This window comes from Aulonocara stuartgranti, assembly GCF_965226115.1.
Source record: "Aulonocara stuartgranti genome assembly, chromosome: 9".
NCBI classification, from domain to species: domain Eukaryota; kingdom Metazoa; phylum Chordata; class Actinopteri; order Cichliformes; family Cichlidae; genus Aulonocara; species Aulonocara stuartgranti.
The window spans coordinates 31925045-31946308 of NC_138960.1; the positions used below are offsets into that span (position 1 = coordinate 31925045).

General features: G+C 43.1%; 2 protein-coding genes across 4 annotated transcripts in view; both read left to right on the top strand.

The window, feature by feature from the left end:
• The first annotated feature begins 96 nt into the window (after positions 1 to 96).
• On the top strand, positions 97 to 7414 carry pdha1b (pyruvate dehydrogenase E1 subunit alpha 1b). Of its 3 annotated transcripts, XM_082547466.1 has the most exons (13): positions 97 to 262; positions 1491 to 1511; positions 2383 to 2535; positions 3728 to 3793; positions 4272 to 4445; positions 4587 to 4713; positions 4804 to 4895; positions 4986 to 5078; positions 5313 to 5468; positions 5835 to 5906; positions 6110 to 6177; positions 6261 to 6369; positions 6466 to 7414. In XM_082547466.1, exons 1-13 carry the CDS (start codon positions 203 to 205, stop codon positions 6628 to 6630), a joined length of 1356 nt encoding a protein of 451 aa, XP_082403592.1. In that variant the 5' UTR covers positions 97 to 202; the 3' UTR covers positions 6631 to 7414. The 3 variants fall into 3 exon arrangements, with proteins under 3 accessions (XP_082403592.1, XP_082403593.1, XP_082403594.1); XM_082547467.1 differs by lacking the exon at positions 2383 to 2535; XM_082547468.1 differs by lacking the exons at positions 1491 to 1511; positions 2383 to 2535.
• A 1526-nt stretch (positions 7415 to 8940) lies between these two features.
• Positions 8941 to 21264, top strand: part of rps6ka3b (ribosomal protein S6 kinase, polypeptide 3b) — a 66239-nt gene continuing 53915 nt past the window's right edge. The window contains exon 1 of the mRNA XM_082546307.1: positions 8941 to 9418. Coding sequence (XP_082402433.1) covers positions 9356 to 9418 — 63 coding nt within the window. The 5' untranslated portion in view covers positions 8941 to 9355. The remainder of the gene's footprint in view (positions 9419 to 21264) is intronic.

The window sequence follows — 21264 nt, forward strand, 5'->3', positions numbered from 1 at the left end:
TGTTAAAATAAATTACAATGATTAGCGATTAAGGGTAATAGTGGGGCGTAAACATGCCTCTCTAGTTGTCGTCTAGCTATAAATACCGAGCGGAACCAATGTTGTGTGGGACTGTGGGAGTCGGCGCCGTTTTCTGCGCGTACACTAACACGGAGCATCCTTCGTTAATCCTCTCCGGGCTCCGGTCGTCTCCGTGTGTAGCATGAAAACCATGTTAGCCATTATCTCTAACGCACTGTGCAGGATGACCGGCAGGAATGCGGTGAGTTTTCGGGGGTTGGTGTGGAAACGGAGGCCACGTTGTGTGCCGGGGCCGGTCCGCGCTAACCATTAGCTCGCCTTGTACTGTTTAGCTTGGAGGGGGGCTGACCTTGTTAGCGGCAGCTAACATTAGCACTGGTGGCTGGTTTGAGCTCTTATTTGCAGTTTGCATGTTGTGGTGAAAGAATGGGTTATTCATGCTCTCGTGTGATTGGCTGACTGGACGGAAGCATGCATGAATGCAGTGACATGGCTACAGTCGGGGTGCTAGCTCTTTACCTCTCTCTAACCCTGAATATGTTATGCCTCTGGTGGTCTGCCTTCCTCACACGGCACGGAGAGCTTGTACTGCCACGCAGGCGCTGATGTGATCAATACCGACCAGCATGGGCGCTTAAACACGTGGACGAAATATTAGGAACATATTTGAAATGCATTATAGGGGCTTCTGTGAGTGCACCATGCAAATGTAAACCTCTCACTTTGCTCTCAGGTGTGTTACCTCCAGTGTTTGTCTCTAAAACCTTTATGAGCATGGCGCACGTTTTGAGAAAGTACACGAAGTTACATGCTTTAAAACAAATAAAATAAAAACATACGTGTATAAATGTGCAGAGCCGTGTACGGTAAAGACAATCGCGTAGGTTAAAGAAGTATGTTGATCCTAGAAATCCAGAGGTGACTTATCATTGCCTACCATGGTGATGTAGCCACCGTCCTAACATTGAACGCTCTGACTATAAGCTGAAGAGGGCTAAAGAAGCCATTACTATGGCTTCATAGTACACTTCTTTTAGTTTCCCATGCTCAAATATAAACTTCTAGATGACGTGAGATGTAAAGAGGATGCTAGACTTCCTTCATGGTTCAAAATCAGGCCAATCAAGAGATGCTGGGTCAGTTTAAAACACATCAGCGCCTCCCTGTGGGTCAGTAGGACTGGCAGCAGCATGTCGAGTGTTTGTTGTGGTGCATCATTTACAGAAGCTTCCTACAGGCACTGCTTTTCTAATCATATCATCCAGAATGAGATGAAGAAAAAGCTGAAAATGCCTCAGTCGAGTCTCACGCTTGCCTGTGGGAATCCTGTTCCCTTTTCCGCTGGTGCTCACTCCTACCCTCCGGCCTCCCTGCTGTTTTTATTCACACACAAACTCACTCAAAGACTCCCCATTCATTTTTCGCTTCTCTCCCTCCTCTCCCACCTCTCCCCGTCGCCTGAACCCTAGGGAGCCCAAACAGTGTCTGAGGTAAGCAGCTGCTGATGTTTGTCTGCAGGCTCCGTCCTGCTGTGGTGGTGGTGGTGGTTCCCAGGGAGCTAACTGAAGCGCAGCTAAAAGAATCGCTGTAGCGTTTGCAATGATGATCCTCATTGGTGTGGAGTGTTTGTAGTTCTTTATAGTCTTTGAGTCTTTTTTCATTTAACACGTTCATTCCACATTTGTTTGCTGTTTATTTCCTAAAACATTAATTTCACACTGGTACAACATTAAGCTGAATTTTCAGCACCTAAACAAACGGGTATCACTTCCCCCAGATTTGGGTAGCTGTGAATCAACTTTGAGTCATTACGAAAACCCCAAAAATGATCTTAAACCTGCCAAAATAACAAATGTCAGGGTTCATTTATCATTAATGTTGTTTGTTAATACCGTTAAATTAATAATAAAATAAAAATCAATCCTGAAATGATAAAATTAAAATGACTTGTAAGAACACTAATGCATCAATTAAATGAAGAGAAAATGAGTAAAATTATAAACAAAGTAATACTTGATAATCTTCATTTAAAAAGTCAAAATAACATATTTTAAAATCAGTTTCATAAAATGTTCTTAAGCTGTAAAGATATTCATTAACTGACTAAAAAAACAGCTATAAGGCCTCTAATCTACATAAATGACTTTGCTGGTGCTGAAGTGATTAATCTGGGATTACAGATGTTGTGCTTGTGTGAACACGTTGGGCTGGTTTCAGTCTGTCCCCTCTGTGTGTCTCATCTATTTAGACTCCACCTGTCATGTCTGTCTCTGTCTAGCTACAGCTCCTCTCTCACCTGTAGAGCTCCACTGGGCGTGCTCTGTGCTCTGGTCTGATTGGTTGGCTCCTTTTGTTCCCCAGCTACTGACTGACCTGTCAGAGTTTGTTGATCTAACGTCGCCGGCGGCGCCCGCCTCTGCACAGACCCAGCGGCTTCCACCTAAACCGCCTCCAACAGCAGTCGGTACTAGAGCAGCGTCTGCGCTGTTAGTTAGCGGCTGTGCTGACAGACCAGTAAGGACTCGTGAAGCTTCCTCCATGTCTGCTGCCTGCTCACTAACAGGGCCGGGGAACCTAACCAGAGCTGCTGCATGGATGGATATGTATGACTTAAGAACAAATGACCCTATATGCACCGACATGTCTCGTTAATGCTGCACTCCGAGCAGTGCAAAGCAGGGAGATTTCTTTGATCCCAAAAATGAGGTGAAAAAAATGATCAGCTGTTTCTTATTTTAAACATGGTTACGTGTCCAGAATTTCATAACTGGTGCATTCCCAGTCAAAATGATTCCATATATTGTGGGAAGTGTTTTCCTTTGTTTTGAAATGGCTTTGGGGCCATTGGGTAACTGTTTTATGGGTTAATTGTCAAACAAGGGCTTCTACTAACGCTACTCCTCCTGATCTATAAATCTGTCCCATAACTTTGATCATTTGATTATAAAAGTCAGAAAATTACCTAGAAAAATTAACTCCATTAAAATGATCAATTTATCAGAACTACTTTTCTTTCTCTTGGTCTTTAAGTGTTAAATCCTACGTGCACATTATACTTTCATGAGCTAAAATGATCCCGGACAAACTGGCGCTCCTCGTCGGGCCCATCCACACCAGGTCTGCTGCCTTTTTTTTTTTTTTTTTTTTTTTCGTGGGCAACCTCACCAAACTATTTCACCTGAAGAGGTGACCGTGCACGTAAACATGACTGATCGGTGTACAATAAAAGCAGCAATGGTTATGTGCAAGTCTGCAGCTTGCAGGGCTGCAGCTGAGCACAGCTTAGAGGCATTTCTATGATCTGATATTTTACAGACAAAACAATTACTCCAAGGTTCTTATTGAGGAACTAAATTACCTTTATTAATTAACTGTCCATCAGCGCACACGTGGTGCAGGACAAAACAGGAGTCTCAGACTGTTGAAGGGCCTGTTCAGTAAAAACCACAGTGCATTATTGGACTGGGTTTGTTCTCCCTCCCTGTTACTGACCTCCAGTGTCACAGATTACTGAAGGTTAGTGTGTGTATGAACCACCTGATCCCGCCCATCTGATCCCACCAACCCCGCCTCGCTCCTCCCCCTGCTCTGACGAGGAGGGCAGCCGTCACGCTGCTCAGTGTGGAAGACCTGTGACCGCTTTAAGTCGTGTTGTGATGCTGCAGTGATGGAAACACTGTTTCAGTTGGTTGTGTTTGTATTCCAGGGAGCCAGAGTTGTTGTCTCCCGCTCCTTCGCTGACTTCACACCCCAGGCGACCTTTGACATCAAGGTGGGCACAAACGAGAATCACTAATGGCAATTTCAGACTGAAGGAAGGGGATTTTTACCCCCATAAAGCTGCGATCAGTTAAACATCTTAGTCGATACCGAATGTAGCTCAGAACGTAACATGAAGATGGCAAGATAAAACTTATCAGGGTTAATGCACAAACTGTCCTTTCAGATAAAATATCATGGCTATATTTGTAAAGTTGATTCTGCTGTCAAACTGAATCGAATCACATCAGCAATAGTTTCAGTGTCATGATCATCAGCACGAGTCCACTCGGATCTGTATTCTGGCCTGAAAGACTACAGGAGGCTCAGCACTGTTGATGGATTCAGCAGTAAATTAATAAATGTGCTAATCTTTGGTTCAGGTCTGGATTTGTGTAGTTTATTAAAACTTCACTCATTGTGGACCAGAAATGTAAAATCTTTGGTTTGGTCTTCTTCTCCAGTTTGTGGTGTTTTTGTTTTTGGTGTAGAAATGCGACCTGCACCGCCTGGAGGAGGGCCCGCCGGTGAAGGCAGAGCTGACGAGGGAGCAGGGCCTGCAGTATTACCGCACCATGCAGACGGTGAGGCGCATGGAGCTCAAAGCTGACCAGCTCTACAAGCAGAAGATCATCAGAGGCTTCTGTCACCTGTACGACGGACAGGTATCAGCGCCTGCAGGCCAGGAACACAATTCATTTATATTGCATCCAAATCTCAGTGCATGCAAGAACATTTAGACAAAACCCAAACAAACATCAGTTTGTGAGTGTGGTGAGATGCAGAACATGTGGTTTCTCCTGCAGGAAGCGTGTGCTGCAGGCATCGAGGCCGCCATCAACCCCTCGGACCACCTGATCACTGCGTACCGCGCCCACGGGTACACGTACACCCGCGGCGTCTCTGTTAAAGAGATCCTCGCCGAGCTCACAGGTGAGAGCGAGAGGAAGGTATTACAGTCTGAACATGTGCGCGTCTGAGCTGGATCTTAGTCTCAGCTTCACTTTTATTTGTGCTCCTCAGGTCGTAGAGGGGGCGTGGCCAAAGGGAAAGGGGGCTCGATGCACATGTACGCTCCACATTTCTATGGAGGCAACGGCATCGTGGGCGCACAGGTGAGCACATTTAAAAAGCCTCTCACACCTGCACGTCTCCGTAGTTAAACACTCGTTACAGTTTCAGTAACTCACCTGTGAACTGTGCAGGTACCTTTGGGAGCAGGCATCGCTCTCGCCTGCCAGTACCAAGGCAACAACCAGGTGTGCGTTACGCTCTATGGAGACGGAGCAGCCAATCAGGTAAGATTTAAAAAATAATAATAAATAAATATGTCCTTGTAGGTTGTAGTTGGAATAAGGAAAGGGTGATCTCACCCTCGCTCCCTTTTATCCATTTAAGAAACCTCACTAAACTCATGACTGTCTCAAAGTGAGCTGGAGAGGCTGCTGCAGTTCTGCCTTGTTTACGTGGTTCAGCTGTGTGCTTTTAATACCTCTGTAAAGCACTTTGTGACTCCTCTCTGATCCAATCAGGGCCAGCTCTTTGAGTCTTACAACATGGCCGCTCTGTGGAAGCTGCCGTGCATTTTCATCTGCGAGAACAACAAGTACGGCATGGGGACATCAGTGGAGAGAGCTGCAGCCAGCACCGACTACTACAAGAGGGGGGACTTCATACCTGGACTCAGAGTGAGACACTAACACATTAAAGCTGCAGGGCGGGGTTAAACATGGCGGGTAAATGTGCCGGTCCTGGGCAGCGGCTGCAGTGTGTCTGATGACTGTACACTGCCGCTGCCCGTTTGGACCCAGACTATAACAGGAAGAGGCTGAGAGTCTGTCCTGGCAGTTGCAGGTGTGAGCATGCATACAGCTGTCTGATGCTCATGTATGATACTGCGCACAAACACACTGGAACGCAGGGGTCGCTGCAGGGGTCGCTGCAGGGGTCGCTGCAGGGGTCGCTGCAGGGGTCGCTGCAGGGGTCGCTGCAGGGGTCGCTTCTCTGTGCTTAGAGGTGTGCCAATGGTCAGGTTTCTCTCTGCTCTCCTGCAGGTGGATGGGATGGATGTCCTGTGCGTCAGAGAGGCCGCACAGTTTGCTGCAGATCACTGCAGAGCTGGAAAGGTGAGGGTTTAGATTTTTAAAAAATAAATTTAAAATAAAACCTCTGTGCTGCACTCAGTTCTTCATACATGTGAAGGTAGAAGTCCATGGACACCCACGGGCTTTAATTTTGAAGGGTTCTCGTGATGGAGAGTTTCCTGTAGGCTCTCTAAAAGGCTCTAATCTTCCAGAGCATCGATGTGAAGCAGCACTTTGTGTTTCAGGGTCCCATCATAATGGAGCTGCAGACCTACCGTTACCATGGACACAGCATGAGTGACCCAGGTGTCAGGTGAGTTACCTTTCTAAGTCTGGATTTACCGGACCCTGGGGGAGTTGTGATTTTTCTGAGTAATTTGGTTTGACCTCCTGCAGCTACCGTACCCGCGAGGAGATTCAGGAGGTCCGCAGCAAGAGCGACCCCATCTCCATGCTGAAGGAGCGCATGCTCAGCCACAACATGGCGTCTGTAGAGGAGTTCAAGGTGAGCGTCCAGACGGCAGTGATACATTCACAGCTTCAAACGGTTTTAAATGTCGGCAGCTGCAGGGATTACAGCACCTGATTTCTCTCCCGTCAGGAAATCGACATCGAGATCCGTAAGCAGGTGGAGGATGCGACTCAGTTCGCCACCTCGGACCCGGAGCCGCCGCTGGAAGAGTTATGCAACCACATCTTCTCCAACAACCCGCTGCTGGAGGTGCGCGGGACAAACCCCTGGTCCAAGCTCAAGTCTGTCAGCTAGACTCGGACCACACACTCAACCTTTATCCCTCACACATTCAGCACCTTCCCTCTCGATTTTAGGTCTCAGCACCTTCACGGGACTTTGAGGTTTTTCCTTGAAACTTGTCAGTGTTATTTATTTATAGTTTACTGTATAACTGTGAGATATTATTCGTGGTGGAGCCAGAGGTGTTGGACAGGATAAACATGCTGCACTGTAAACGCACAAATCCCAACATCTGACATGGAAACGTGTCCGTTAGAAACCTTCTCCATGTTTATCCTGCATTTTAAACCCTCAGATTTTTAAATGTTCCAAACTTGTGTAGATATTCCCTCAGAAGTGTGACTTTAAACTTGGGGAAATGCAAATGTGATGGATTGTTCTGATAGTAAAACGCCTCTAATGAGGAGTCGCAGCCTGAGCTTCATTCCAGAGCAGTCCTCATCTGAAGCAGGTTCAGTGTCCAGGATAAGGACACAATATCAGTGTATGTAACCATAAAATGGCTCTAAAAATGTGTTTATAAGCTGAAGATGAAAGCAAGACTTTAGCTGCTTGACTTGACTACTGACAAGACAAACATCTGGACTTGTGTGGGGAAACTGAAGCTGGCAACTGGATGCACTACATTTGAGACTTTCTGGGCACTTTATGAATTTAAAGGAGTCTGTTATAAGATCTTTCCTCTGTGTTCTTTAAAGTTTACTGTATCTGAGCCTGTACAGATATAAAGCTTTCTTATTTACCTGTGTGAATGGTGGAAACTGAAGGTTGTGAAATAAAACGACTTTAAAGCAAAGTGGAAACGTGTGTGTGTTTGAATCCTATTTTATTTGCTCAGCTTTCAAATGTGGTTACAAAGTAATGCTTCAAATATGACTCAATAGTTGATCAACCTAAAGGAAATCCATGCGCTGTTCAGTTGTTCCATCCTCAACCACTAGATGTCACTATCAGGCTGAAAAACTGCTCAAAACTAAAAATTTATTTATTTTTTTCATCTTAATTAGAGTAAAATTTGTCCTGGTTTATTGTCAGCATCATAGTATAAAAATGAACATGTCTGGACTTTTTTTTCTTTTTTGGTCGCTTTATTAAAGCTTTATGAACGAAATTTATGCTCGACTCCGACAAACATGAAATGCTGTAAATTTAAACCACTGAAAAGTTGTCACGGAAAAAATGAAAGAAGTATTCAAAACTGGATTTTGTAGCGACGCACAGCTTTAAGGAAACGATGCGGTGAATCCAGGAGTTACGTTCACGAGGTTCTTTGTGGTGTTTGTTTTTGGTTATTGTGTAGTTTTTGATCTCGTTTTGTGTACTTCAGAAGTCATTTTCCTTCCTGTGCTCGTGTTTCTCGTTTTTGTGAGATTTTCATATATATGTATATTTTGAGTGGTTTATGGTCACTGCATAGTGTTCATTTGTATGTTTTTCTGGTAACTTGGCATTTCATAAGTTTTCACACATTTATGTTGTCCTGGAGCTTTTTTTTTTTTTTTTTTTTTTTTTAGTGGTTTATTTTGTGTTTCACTACAGTATAGTTGGAATAACTTATAGGGCTGTGGGCTGTTTGTGGACATTTAGCAGGATTTTGTGGTCTCAGTATTTCTGAGGGTGGTTTTGTGCAGATGTTGTATATTTTATGGTAATTTGTTTCATGGCATTTGTGACTGTTTTGGACATTTTGTAGTCATTTTGCAGCTGCTGGTGTATCACTTTGTATGTGTTTACTGATTTTGCATATTCGACATTTGTTGTCATTTAGAGTAGGTTTGTGGTTATTTTGTTTACATTTGGCTGCTTTGTGGTTATTTTTACATCTTTTGGTGCAATTTGCCATGTTATTGTTGGATTGTCATCATTTTGCAGGTTTTTTATTTGTATTTGTGTACTTTGTGATGGGTTTTTATGGGGTTACGTGTCTTATTTTGGATAGTTTGTGGTCATTTCGAATATATTTGGGATACTTTTTGTATTTTGTGCTACCTTTTATGTTTTGTGGTCATGTAGCTCTTTGTTCGACAATTTAAAGTAAGTTTGCATATTTTGGGGGTAATATTTTGTATTTTATGCTACTGCTTCGTGTTTTGGGTTCACGTGGCCTAATTTACGGGTCGTTTAAGGTCGTTTTCCATACTTTCTGTGATTGTGTGAGGCACTTTGGCGCCACGCTGTTAGGCTTTATCGGTAAAAAAATAATCATTAACAAAACAACACCGCCTGCGTGATGAATCGCAGACTGTTTATTCATAAGTTCAGATACGTGCTCGTTCACTCTTTTATTACCTAAGTGAGAATGCCGCCTGTCGTCGTGACGTAGTTGTGACGCAGCGCTCTGACGGACAGGTAAGCCGACACCGGCCGCCATATTGGGAAAGAACGGAAGTGAGAGAGGGAGAGGTGGAGGTAGAGAGAAACGGAGATAAGTCAATCAGTTTCCGAAAAAGGGCATCCTCCTCCCCCTCCTCCTCCTCTTCGTCTCTCCGGAGGAAGGGGCGGTCTCAGCGCCGCGGCAGATCCGGAATTAGCCCTTGTTCGCTCGGCTCCGTTCGGTCGGTTGGTCGGTCGGTTCGGTTCCTGCCGACGCTGAAAGTGGACTACTACCTTCAAACATTTTCTTTAAAGAATAAGAGCGAGGAGAAACAGGCGAGAAAGCGTCCGGAGCGAGGGAGGTACGAGCGGCAGAAAAGAGGAATAACAGAAGAAGAAAGAAAAGTAGGGGCAGAAGAAGAAGATGCCTCTGGCTCAGCTGGCGGACCCCTGGCAGAAGATGCCGCTGGGGAGGACGGCTGGAGAGGTGAGCACACTTTGGTTTGTCCTGCTGTCACACTGACTGACAGCTGACTGGGGGCTGCAGTCACAGCAGCAGCTTTTAGGGGGTAAAAACACAAAACACAGCACAAGGAAAAGCGCCTTTAAGTCTCTGTCAGGCAGTGAGACCACTCTGCAGGTAAATCTGTGCTTCAAGAAGCGCCGAACATGTGCTGGCAACGACAGAGTCACGATGAAGTGCTCAAACAGTAAGCTGACAATGTCATCAAGGACGAAAACACGAAATTACATTGCGTTTCTATTGACAGCAGCTGCGAAGTAACTGCAGGGATAATTATTTTTATGACCCTAAATTGGACCGTAAACTCTGGGAACATCTGTTTATTTCCCTCTGAAGACACAAACATGAAGTCATTTTTATTGCAGAGATTTTACACCAGTTCAGGAGGGCGCAGAAGTACACCAAAGTGTCGTATAAGCTCCCAAATAAGTACAAAACTCTTTGCAGGAATGTCCTGGGTATGATCCAGTGTTAATCAAGTGGTTTAAAATATCATAAATTGCAAAAATATGAAGGCGGCTTTCAGGGTAATTAGATTTTTTAAGTTAAAGTCATTCTTCTTAGCAGCTAAACTACAACACAGACATAATTTTTACCCTAGAAAACTTCAGCAGGACTAAATTAGCTGGAATAAAACAAAGTATCAAGCGATGACCCAAAGGTGTAAATATGTAATAATACTTTATGCAGGAGTATTACAGTGGTACTACAGGGCACGGAAATACTATAAAGTACCACAACATCGCTATAAGCTGCCATGGACATGTTTCTGGTGTTAAATCAAGAGGTTTTAAATGTCATAAAGGGCAAAAATGTGAAAAATTACATTGCATTATGGTTGACAGCACCAGTGACTATAGGGGCGTCAATTTGTCCCTAAAATTTGGTTGAAAACACTATAAAGCTCCAAAAAGATGAAGTTAGCTGCATTAAAACACGACGTAGATTAAGATGTGTTTACTCTAAACACCTGAACGTGGTGCACACCCTCCAGACATGTCACATTTGTGCAACAGGAAACCCTGAGCATGTGCTAAAATATTAAACTAAAAAAAACCTGCCATGGACGCACGTCAGTGTCAGTTAAAAGAGACTGAAAGTGTGGAAAGAGACAAGCATATGAAATTAGACTGTATTAGTACTGCTGAGTGACTACAAGGACACTATTAGGGCCCTAAATTGGATTTTAAATACCATAAAACTCTAAAAGGAAATCAGTTCATGTAACTCTGAAGACACAAACACGAAGTAATATTCTGTGCAGAAATATTACACCAGCACAGTGTACAGTGGGCACAGAAGAACAATACAGCTGGTGTTTCATTGAGAGGTTTAAAACGTCAGAAAGTACACAAATATGAAGGCAAATCAGATTGTATTATTACACAAACTCTATTTTAAATGAGATTTAAAGCAGCACAGAGCTCCAACAGGGACTATATTAGTTGCACTGAATCACATCTCGAAGCAGTTTCGGCACAGAGTTGTTACATTTGGGTTTTATTTGTCAGTCTGTTTAGAAATAACAGATTCATGTTTAAATGCTAGAATAAGAGAATGGAAACGTGATGAAGTGCAAAACTGTGCAAAGTAGGTTTTATTAGGACCGAGAGCAGCAGCTAAAGCTGCTATCGAGCCATCATTCTGACCTTAAGTTAGACTAAAAACACCACGGATCTCAAACAGGACTGAATTAGTTTTACTGAAGCACAACAGAAAGTAGAATAAGATCATTCTGAAGACACAAAACTACTTCATGACTATTACATTTTTTACTATTTAAGCAGATACAGATAATACCGGCAGGCTCTACACACCAAAGGCTCTACAAATCCATAGGAAACAAACTGTGGAAGAGGACATAAAATGATCTGAAGAGTCTTTTCTCTCTGGCCTGACCCTGAAGCTCAGTGAATTGACTCTGGGTGTCACAAACTCACTAAATCACCTTAAAGTCTCAGTTACACAGCAGGGCGTAAACCCCCCCCTATTTTAACAAACCATGCCAAGTCTCTTAAGATCAGTCTGTGGACATGCAAGGCTTTATTTCAAATACTAAAGCTGTTACAGCTCCTGCTCATTGCCTTAAGTATTAGTCCAGTGTCAGAATATGCAGCTGCAGAGGTGCAGTAGTTAATGTCATGTTTGAGCGCTAAACCAGCAGGTTAAAGGCTATTATTAATTACAGCAGCAGCCAAATCTTAAGCTCCTATAAGGACTTTACTTTAAAAAATAGATTAAAAACCCAAGAAAGACTGTGTAATATGGTACAATATAGAAGTACTGCTCCAAGTATTTCATTCATTTATATGAATGTCTCAGTAAACTGCCGGGTGCAGTTAAGGATCCTTACAAGCACCGCAACACATGAAACGATGCGTGATTATAAACCACACAGATTTAATAAAAAACTCTGCAGGCGTAGTTAGACGAGATTGAAAAAACCCCATAATGTTGCTACAGGAGTGTCATAGCTGTGTTAGTGTGAGATTGAAGGTGTTCTTAGGCACAAGCATGAGAGGGTAAAATCACTATTTGGTCCCACAAATGCCATAAAAGAGCTTTTGTCACCGTATTGGTTCAATGGTGTCAGCAGGAACATTACAGTGACTCTAAATCAGATTTAAAACCTACATAAAAATCCACTAACATTCAGTACAAGTTTTCCTCTAATACAAATAACATAAAGGCCCCATTGATTCTCTACCAGGAGTAGGCCTACAATTACCCCAGAGGTACTTCTGCAGTAAAAAGAGTGTCCATGTAAATGTGAGCTCAGCTAAATAAAAAAAACCCTGAAATTATAATTAAATTAAAGAAGTTCAAGCTGAAAAACTAACAGTCAACTAAAACTACTTGATAAGCTGTTTAAACGAGCTGAAAAATAACTAAATATAAGTTCATTCTTTAATTTTACACCTCAGACTCAGAGTTGGAGACCCCTCTTTATCTCCAACTGGTTGCCAGAAGTTTCTGTCTTTAGGTGGAATAGGTTGCAAAGACTGTGCTGCAACCTCCTTGTGACGTGATTGGTCACTAATGCACTGTAGAGCCCAACCAGGTTTTAAAGTTGATGCGATAATAATAATAAGGCGTTGCAATAACATGTTGCAGACAGGGATGCTTCAGAGTTCCCCCTTGTGCACTGACTGTGAAACATCAACACTCATGGTTGAAGGGTGTTTCTTCCATCTCTTCTTTAGTTTTAATTTCTTATTTATTGGCAGTTATAAAAGTTGATCCTGGCAAACAGCTAATATCTAAATAGCTAACAGCAACATGTCATAAGAGGAACCTGCACCAAAAACCTTCTTGTATTTATTTCGCTGCTTGCAGATCGATGCCGTTACCTGTTGTTTGCATGGATGACGCAGACTTGTCTGCAAGCACTCAGGCAGCAGTGAACAGGAAACAGAGGACGTTAATGTTGAAAGTAAAAGTCGTGGCTTACCACATTTCAATGACTCATTTGAAAAGGCACAACGTTGGTCTCTGTGTTGCACTTTTCATGGTTTCACGCGGCTCAGCAGGTAGTTGGTGAGTGTTTGCAGACAGGTCGGAGTGTTGTGATTTTCTGGGACAGACAGCCTGACATTTAAGAAGAAAACAGTCCTACTGTGTTTTTCGTACACACATGACATCATGATTATTTCTGGAATTGTTGTTTTCCTGAGCTTCTCATAAGAAGTCTCTCTCCACCTCACTACATAAACACTTTGAGTGTGATTCGCGTTTTTACATGTTCTCCAGAAACAGTCAGTGTGAAGTAAATCAGACACATATGGATTCCTTAATTTATTAGCGTAATTACAATTAATCAATAATGGAAATGATCATTGGCTGGAGCCCCGAGGGATGTTAAATGAATAGCTTCTGTTTCTGTGCAGCTCTTCTGAAGCATTTCTGCGTGTTGTAAGAAACTGTGAGTGCTGTTTCATCACTGCAGCCACACACACACAAGTGCACGCATGCTAGTTTCTGCATTTCGGCGACGACTGCAGATGTGCTCCGCTCTTTGTGTGCGCGCGCTGAACGATGTTTGTCTTCAGGGCACCAATCCAAGCGAAGCATCCACTCAGCTTCGCCTCTCACGCTTTTATCTGCGTCTTTTGTTGTCGTGGTGGCCTAGAAAAAGCTCTTACAGGCGCTTCTCCGCATGCCAAAAGGCTGAGAGGTGTAACACCGGGGTCAAAGGTCGGGTGTTATTGAGCAAAGCGGCAGCAGAACGATCCTGTCGGTCTGACAGTGGTGTGTAAAGATGCCGAGGGGGGAATACCAGGGGCAGGTGAGAGCTTGTTAGGTGGCGAGACAGAGAAAGAGGCGCTGACTGCAGTGACTCAGTAATTTCTGTGTGTGAGGGTTTATTATTCACGATCTGCCTACAGAGTGACACACACACACACATTTCTCCATGCAGCCCTTGTGACACCTCATACAGGAAGTGGGGACACACACACACACGTAAGCTCTTCCTGAATCATGCAGCCACAGTGACACCGCCCTCTGCTCTTTATCAAGATTCAGAAACTTGTAGGAAGGAAGAACTGGAAAAAACCACACTCTCACACACTCTCACACACTCTCACACAGAAGCTGGTTTTGTTTCAGACTTGTATCTCAGGTTCAGGAGACAAAAGCTTTCTTTAGAGCAGCCGGTTTGAATCAGTAGTTTTAATTTGTTAAGCAACAACAAATAAATCAGGCAAATAAAAACGACTCCAAGAGCTTTCACACACTAACCTGCCGCGACCTTCACCAAAAATAACGCTCTGTCACGGCTGTAGTGACTGTCTGCCACCCTAACTCGCCGATAATCAGTGCTGGTGTCACTAAATGCCTCGTTGGCAGGTTGTTTCTGATCAGCGGTCTTCACCCGATGTCCACCTTACATGCAGATAAACTCAAGATGATTCAGTATCTTTCAGAACCAACTTTATCAGCAATAAGGAGTAAAGGTGATTTAGCTGTCTCTCATGTTGTTGGGGAGGTACTTTGGCCTTCTCGTCTTTACAGCGTTGCATCAGTTTATTTAAATTTGCTGATATTTTCTATGCACAGCTCACTTATGCCTCTTTTCCACTTCCACCTACCCTGGTCGGCACAACTCGAGTCAACTCTGCTGTACTCGGTTTCCGTTGTTTTCTATTCCGATTAAGTACAACCTCAGTGTGGATGAGGTAGTTACAGCAACGCAGCCCAGAAGTATGCAACACAAACACAACACAACAATGGAGGACGTCAAGGCGATGGTGTACCAGCTGCTCGATGGTAAACATCTGCACCTCGTCGTCGGACCAAACTGTTGGTTTGGGAGTGTTTCTCTCGTTGCCGGGTTTCAAAACCAGAAGGTGTGATTCGTGTGACTCATCCAATGATGTCACTCCCTGGCCAATCAGTGGGATGCAGTTCGTTGACGTTTTCGGCTCGATTGGAACCCAAGCTGAGTAGCTTCTGTTTCAGCCGAGCTTTATCTGTCAGACAGATGATGATGACTTTGAGGTTCCCAGGTCCTGTGGCTGCAGAACAAGCCAAAATGTTCACACCTCCACCGCCGTGCCGAGGAGTTGGTATGAGGTGTTTGTGCTGGTATGTTGTGTTTTAGTCTCACCTGCTAAAGATTCTTGTGGTTTCTTCAGATAGAGCTTTAGCATAGTTGTTCAGTGTTTTTCTAATTCTGCTGTCGTGAACTTGAACGTTTAACCTTTAACTGAGGCCCGTCGAGTCTGAGATGTAGCTGTTATTTAATTAAATGCACCTGATTAGCAGCACCTGGTTTGATGCCAAACCCCTTAAATCCTGTAGAAGAAGCAAGAGTGTGCTTACATTTTCACGGGACTGTAGAGAGACCTGTGAAAAACTTTATTTATTTTTTATATGATCGGATGTTTTCTTTCAGATTGCCTTTTATTAGCTTTGGCCATTTGAATTACCTAGCATACCTCTAGCTTAGGCCTCAGTCACACTGACCTAGACACCAGCCACCAACACCAACGAGAAAAGAGGGCGTTCACCGACATGTTTTAAAATGTGCAGCTTTAACCTTAAAAAGCAAATATTCTCCATTTTTACCTCGTGTCACACTTTTTCAAGTTTCACTACCGCACCACGAGTACCGAGCAGACAGGTTGATGTCGTCAATGCAGACTGTGGTCAAACGTATTGTCGTGGTTGACTCTAGAGCGAGAGAAACCTCCCACAGCTCTAATGAGCCTCAACCATTCGGGATTCTCCTGAAAGCCTCCCCACGAAGTCCAAAGAATGGACGTTTGTATTTAGCAGTTCTTTGGCATCTAAAAGATAAACTCTCCCAGATTCCTTCAGAGTATCTTATAAAGCCTCAACACCGAGGTGCTCCGTGAGCATTTCGTGAGCATATGAAGCATCCCGACAAACCGTCATGTTTACTTTATGTCCCCACCCAAGCCTGACATACCAGGATGTTTCAGCAAGCAGAACACGTTCGTTAGAGGTAGTCGTGCTCATCATCTCCAAGTGAGGCTTGCTTTGATATGTCCTGTTTAATCTGCACTTTTTTTAAATAAACAAATACTTACCCAAGTTATTTTTCCAGTAAATGTGCACGTTTCTTTGTCTTAAATGCTACCAGCCTGACTAACATTTAGAGCCTCTCCTCAGACTCTGGGATACATCTTAACATTTTGTTCTTTTTATGCCAGACGTTCAGATCGATTATGTGACAAAGCCAGTGTCTCTCCAGAAACAAAATCCTGGTTATTCTTGGATGTCTGCAGGCTCTGCTGCTCCCTGTGATGGGACTCGACATCGGCACAGATATCCAGTTTCACTTTAATTCGATCATCTCCTGAAGATTCAGTTACAGCAGATAAATACCAGTATTAGAAACACTCACTTCTTGCATCTGTTAAGTGCAAGATTTGAGGTGGAATTAATTTCATTCAGGCAGCACAGAGGGCATTTTGATGTTTTGCAGGGAAACTAACCTCTAATTTAACCATAAGGTAACAAACAGGTACAAAAATAAATGTTTGTTGTAATAGGAAATTACATTTTTGTGTTCGTTTAATGCCCGATTGTCTCAGTTTTACACATTCTGTATCCCAAACTATTTATAATAAGTATCTGCAGTCTAGCACAAATACACACAAATAAATAAAAAGCAAACAGCAGCAAAGCTGTAACAAAAATAAAACTTGTAATGAAACCTGCTAACAGTGACATCCGGTAATAACCGACACATCGTTTTCAGAGTTGAAGTCAATCCATGTCGTTATGGTGAATTTGGGTTGTGGTACAAATGAGCGGAGTCCCTGATCATCCAAATATACCTCCCTGATTTGTCCTCATCCACCTGCCTCACAGGCCTGGGTGTTGTTAGAAGGCGAGATCACAAAGCAGTGCATCCGCCATGAGAAAGATTTGCCTAGATTTGGTTTTGTCGTTATCGGACAAAGTAGAAGTAACAAGTGATAACATCAGTTTAACCATTTGAATAAACATCTTCTCTTTCCCTGCTTTTTGCTTTACTGCGAGCAGAAGTCGAGCCACAAGTTTTGACAACGCTCCAAAGAGCAGGCTGGCACGCCAGGAATGTTTGGCTTTCTCTGCCTTGAAGTGCCTCCGTAAAGGTTCAGCGGGGTGGAGGTCAGGTGACGGTGGAGGAAATTCCACGACAATCTTTTCAGTTTGCAGAGCTTTGAGGGGTAAGGGTTCAGTATGGGTGGAGTGTGAGAGTTCCACAAAGATGACGGAGGATGGGGAAAAGCACGGTGGGTGTTTCTGGAGAAAAGCATGTTCTCCAGAAACACCCACCGGGCTTTTCTTTGGGGTGGAGTCGATTCCAGGCAGATAAAATCCCACCTTCGGGTGCATTTACACCCTTGTACAGTTGCCTTGCACCGTCCCTCGAGTAGGTTTCACTTAATCGCAGCTCTTCTCTCCTCACATGTTTGAAGATCACTCTTTCAGAGCGGGACCAAGTTCACAGTTTTAAGACTTTTGTTGTGTGGGTCCGTTTTTGGAAGCGACAACATGCTGTCCTCTCATGCCTCTCATAGATTTCTCAATTCCTCAGCAGTAATTTTAAGGGCCAGTAATTTTAAGGGCGGCAGCTGTTGTTGAGGAAGCGCTGCTGTTTCATGCTCGGGCACGATTAGTGGCCACACTGCATTTTTACTGTTCCCACCTCTATGAGGGGACAAGGGCACAGTATGCCACAGTGGTCCAGGGTTGGAAACTTGCACTGCCAACAGAGACAGCTACAGTGTTAAAGGGAAACTACCCTGTAGTGGGCTATTTATGGTTATTTGCATTTCCATCACAATAACACTGCGTTTTTTCATACAGCAGCAATAAAATAAGCTTTTAAACTTTTTTGCGTCACAGCCATGACCAGAAGTTTTGGCATTCGTGCAGATTTAGTGTTTCATGCATTTTGTTTTTTCAGTTTTTCCCCTTCAGCCTTAAAAGAATGATGGGAGTTTGCCATTGTCATGGATTTTCAAATTTATACGTCTGCTAAAAATCTAAGAATTTGAATCCTGGTGAACTTCATGTCAAGGTCAGAGGTCAAGTGTGCTTAAAATTCAAGATTATTGTCATGTATGCAAAGAAAAAGCATTTCTCTGTATATTAAAATTCTTTCTCTGCTGTCCACACGCAGAAGCCTGTTAATATGTACAAATAGATAAAATACAAATTGCACGAATAAAACTCTATTGTAAGTTTTTGCTCCAGGTGAGGCTCGAACTCACAACCTCGGCATCACTCTGCAGGTTACTGTCCTATAAGTACCGCGCGCTGACCGATTGCGCCACTGGAGCTCCCTAAAAGCTTGTGAATGCAATAATTTAAGAAGGAAGTCTCCTAGGATTTTCACATTTATCCTATAGGTGCGTCTCCTAGGAGGCTTAGGCAGCCGTCAGTGTTTTTATTTCTGTTGGGCCACTTCTGATTGATGGGATCCATTCCTGTGTCACCAGAGCGCCAAGCTGATAAAGGTTTGTGAACTTCTGCTTTTTGAGGATTGACCACAATAAAATGTCCACATGATGGATCACTGTGTCCCAAGGCAGAAGTGATAACCTAAGAAGGGACATTAATGTTTTCCATCCATGGCAAGGAAACTCCCCAGATCCTAAACTCCATACCATAAAACTTTATTTATAAAGTACTTTTTAACACAACAACAAACTTACATTTGAGATCATGGGTCACATGCGACGCAATTTGATCTGAAGTGAAACTCCCCAGATCTTAAACTGATTCAGAATTTATGGCCGGCAAAGCTGAGCGATTGTGAGGTGGAGTAGGCCGGTTTGAGTAAAATCAAATTATAAGCAGTTCTGTTTGATCCAGCAACGTCCTGTTTGAAGCTTGAAGCACAGTCATTTCTAACAGGTTTACAATGACTGCAAGTTGTTTTTTGCAGAAAGCGCCACAGACAAAGCGTTAACCCAGTCAATACCGATAAATCAAATCTTTGAAATATTTTAAGCATATTTCTCGCGTTTGAAACGTTTCTAAATTCTCAAAGTATCTGATTCGTTTCTGTAGACTCCGCCTTTTTAAATTACTGCAGGTAGTTAAACCAGAAACCTGGTGCAAGTTTAAGACTTCAAAAAAAAAAATTTCATTCAGCTTTCTTAAATGCATCAGTGATTAAAAGTTCTATAAGGCAACGTCAACATTTAAAGACTGAAATGTTGGTCACATTAGAAAGCTTTTTAGGCAGCTACGCCACATATGAAGGCTGATAAACGAGCTGTCTCGGTTCAAAGTGGGGGTCATTCTTTTTGGCCTAAAAGTTCTGTTGTTGCTTAGCAGTAACACAGGCGATTTCACAGGAAAGTCTGATTTGACTAATGGTTATAAATCATTCGTCCTCCCGCCTCTTACGCACTAGCTGAGATAAGAAGGCCGGTTTGAAGAGTTCAAAGTCCACGTGGTTTCTGGGTGTTGTTTGAATATAGTCTCACAAACAAAACCAAACCTCTCCCTTAACAGAAAACCACAGACGAGCTCCACCTCAGCAGCATCACTTCCCTCGACCTAGGATGCCCCGCGCTGGTTGGCAGACCTGCCAGCTTTTTTACATAATGATATCCGATTACGTTGCCAGCAGCTCGACTCTAACTTTAACGATTATTAATACCAGGTGTGGCTGCAGAGTTCATCATCCTGATACCTAGTCGATCTATAGATTAATAAAATGAGACAGTGGAGTCTAAAATCCTTTGAATGCTTTTAATTTCGACTTCCTTTTCCTTCCTAAAAACAGGAACTGAGCTCTTGTAGTGATCCTTCGACTGCAACATGCCGCTCTTTATTAACTGTAGCTTCCAGGAAATTTCCTAGATGTGAGGGGTCAAAGCTCATCTTTATCACTTTCCCTCAGGAAATCATCCCAAAAGAACTTCTGATACCGTCAGGATCTCCCACTATCTGGATTTCCTGCTTCACCACATAGTTGGGGGCGAATGAGACCCCGCGGAGCAGAACATTTAACAGCTTTCATTGTGCTTTTACAAGAAGAGGTCGAGACAACATGTACAAATCAAACTTTAATTGCAGTAAAATATGCCTTTCCTTCTGAGAACATGTTGTTGATGCTCCTGATGTAACAGGTCTGGTTGGAGTCAGAACAAGACTCAGATTGTTTTTGTTTTACTCGTGAACAGCAGTCGAGCCTTTCCAAAATACTTTAGATGATGATGGGAGTTTTTATTTAGACGCAGCTATATTTATGCTGCTGGTGTCATCAGGCATCACTTTAGGTTGTCCAAAACGGACAGGACTCTGGGTAGCTGTGACTTAATAGTGTTTTCTTCTTGATCGTAGGGGTCGAGGTAATTGATATAGTTTTGTTTTGGATTTTTTTTGTGATATTTTACAGGCTTAAATTGTAGTAAAATACTTTTCTTTGAGAAGTCACACGACAAGCAGCTACTTTACATTTTTATTTTAGACATGACACCAGCAAGCAGTTGCTTTCCACAGACTAATCAGGGTTTTTCCTGGCTCTGAATGGACTTTCGTAGGTGTGATAACACATTTAAGTGTGATTAGCCATTTGATTATCAGTTGCCAAAAAAAAACTTGATAAAAAACATTATTACAGAACTGCTGATTTTCCTTTCGGGGGAAGTCCACGGCCTCTTTGGGAGATTCCAACATGTTTTTATATGTAGGAAAATCCCTGTACAAGTTTCCATGTTGATTTAAAAATGCTCCAAAAGCCTCTGTTACGCCAACTGTGACGTGCTCTTGAGGCGTGCTGGACTCACTCAAATCTTTTCCTAAAAAAAGACGCTTCTAGAGAACGATTAGAGAAGTCAAAGCATGAATTGAAGCAATCGTGGAGTTTTCTCCAGAATGTCTCGTCTTTCCGAGCTGTTGCAGCATCTCTGTCTCAGTAATCTGGGAATCTTTGAGCTCGTCCACTGAGAAATAATGGCTGCTTCTCCAACTCGGCTGTGTTGGCTTCGCTGTGTTCACTAAAATACAAAATGTAAGAAGTGGACGACAAGCCAATATGAGTTTTGGCCCTTGGTCCACTTTGCGAGGGCGACAACGGCGAGCACAAACTCCCTGTAAAGTTTTAATGGCTCTGTCATAAATGAGGCAGGCGTATTATTTGCACAGATCTTACATTATACCAGTGTTGCATGTGATTATAATTTGGTAAGTTACAAACTTCTAATAATGTGACAGCTTTGCTGTGTAGCCCCAAAATAACCACATGGAGACTTTTGTGCAATTTGCATGGATACTTTAACAGAATTTAAATATGTAGATGTGACAATGCACCGAAGTTAGAGAGTATTATTTTA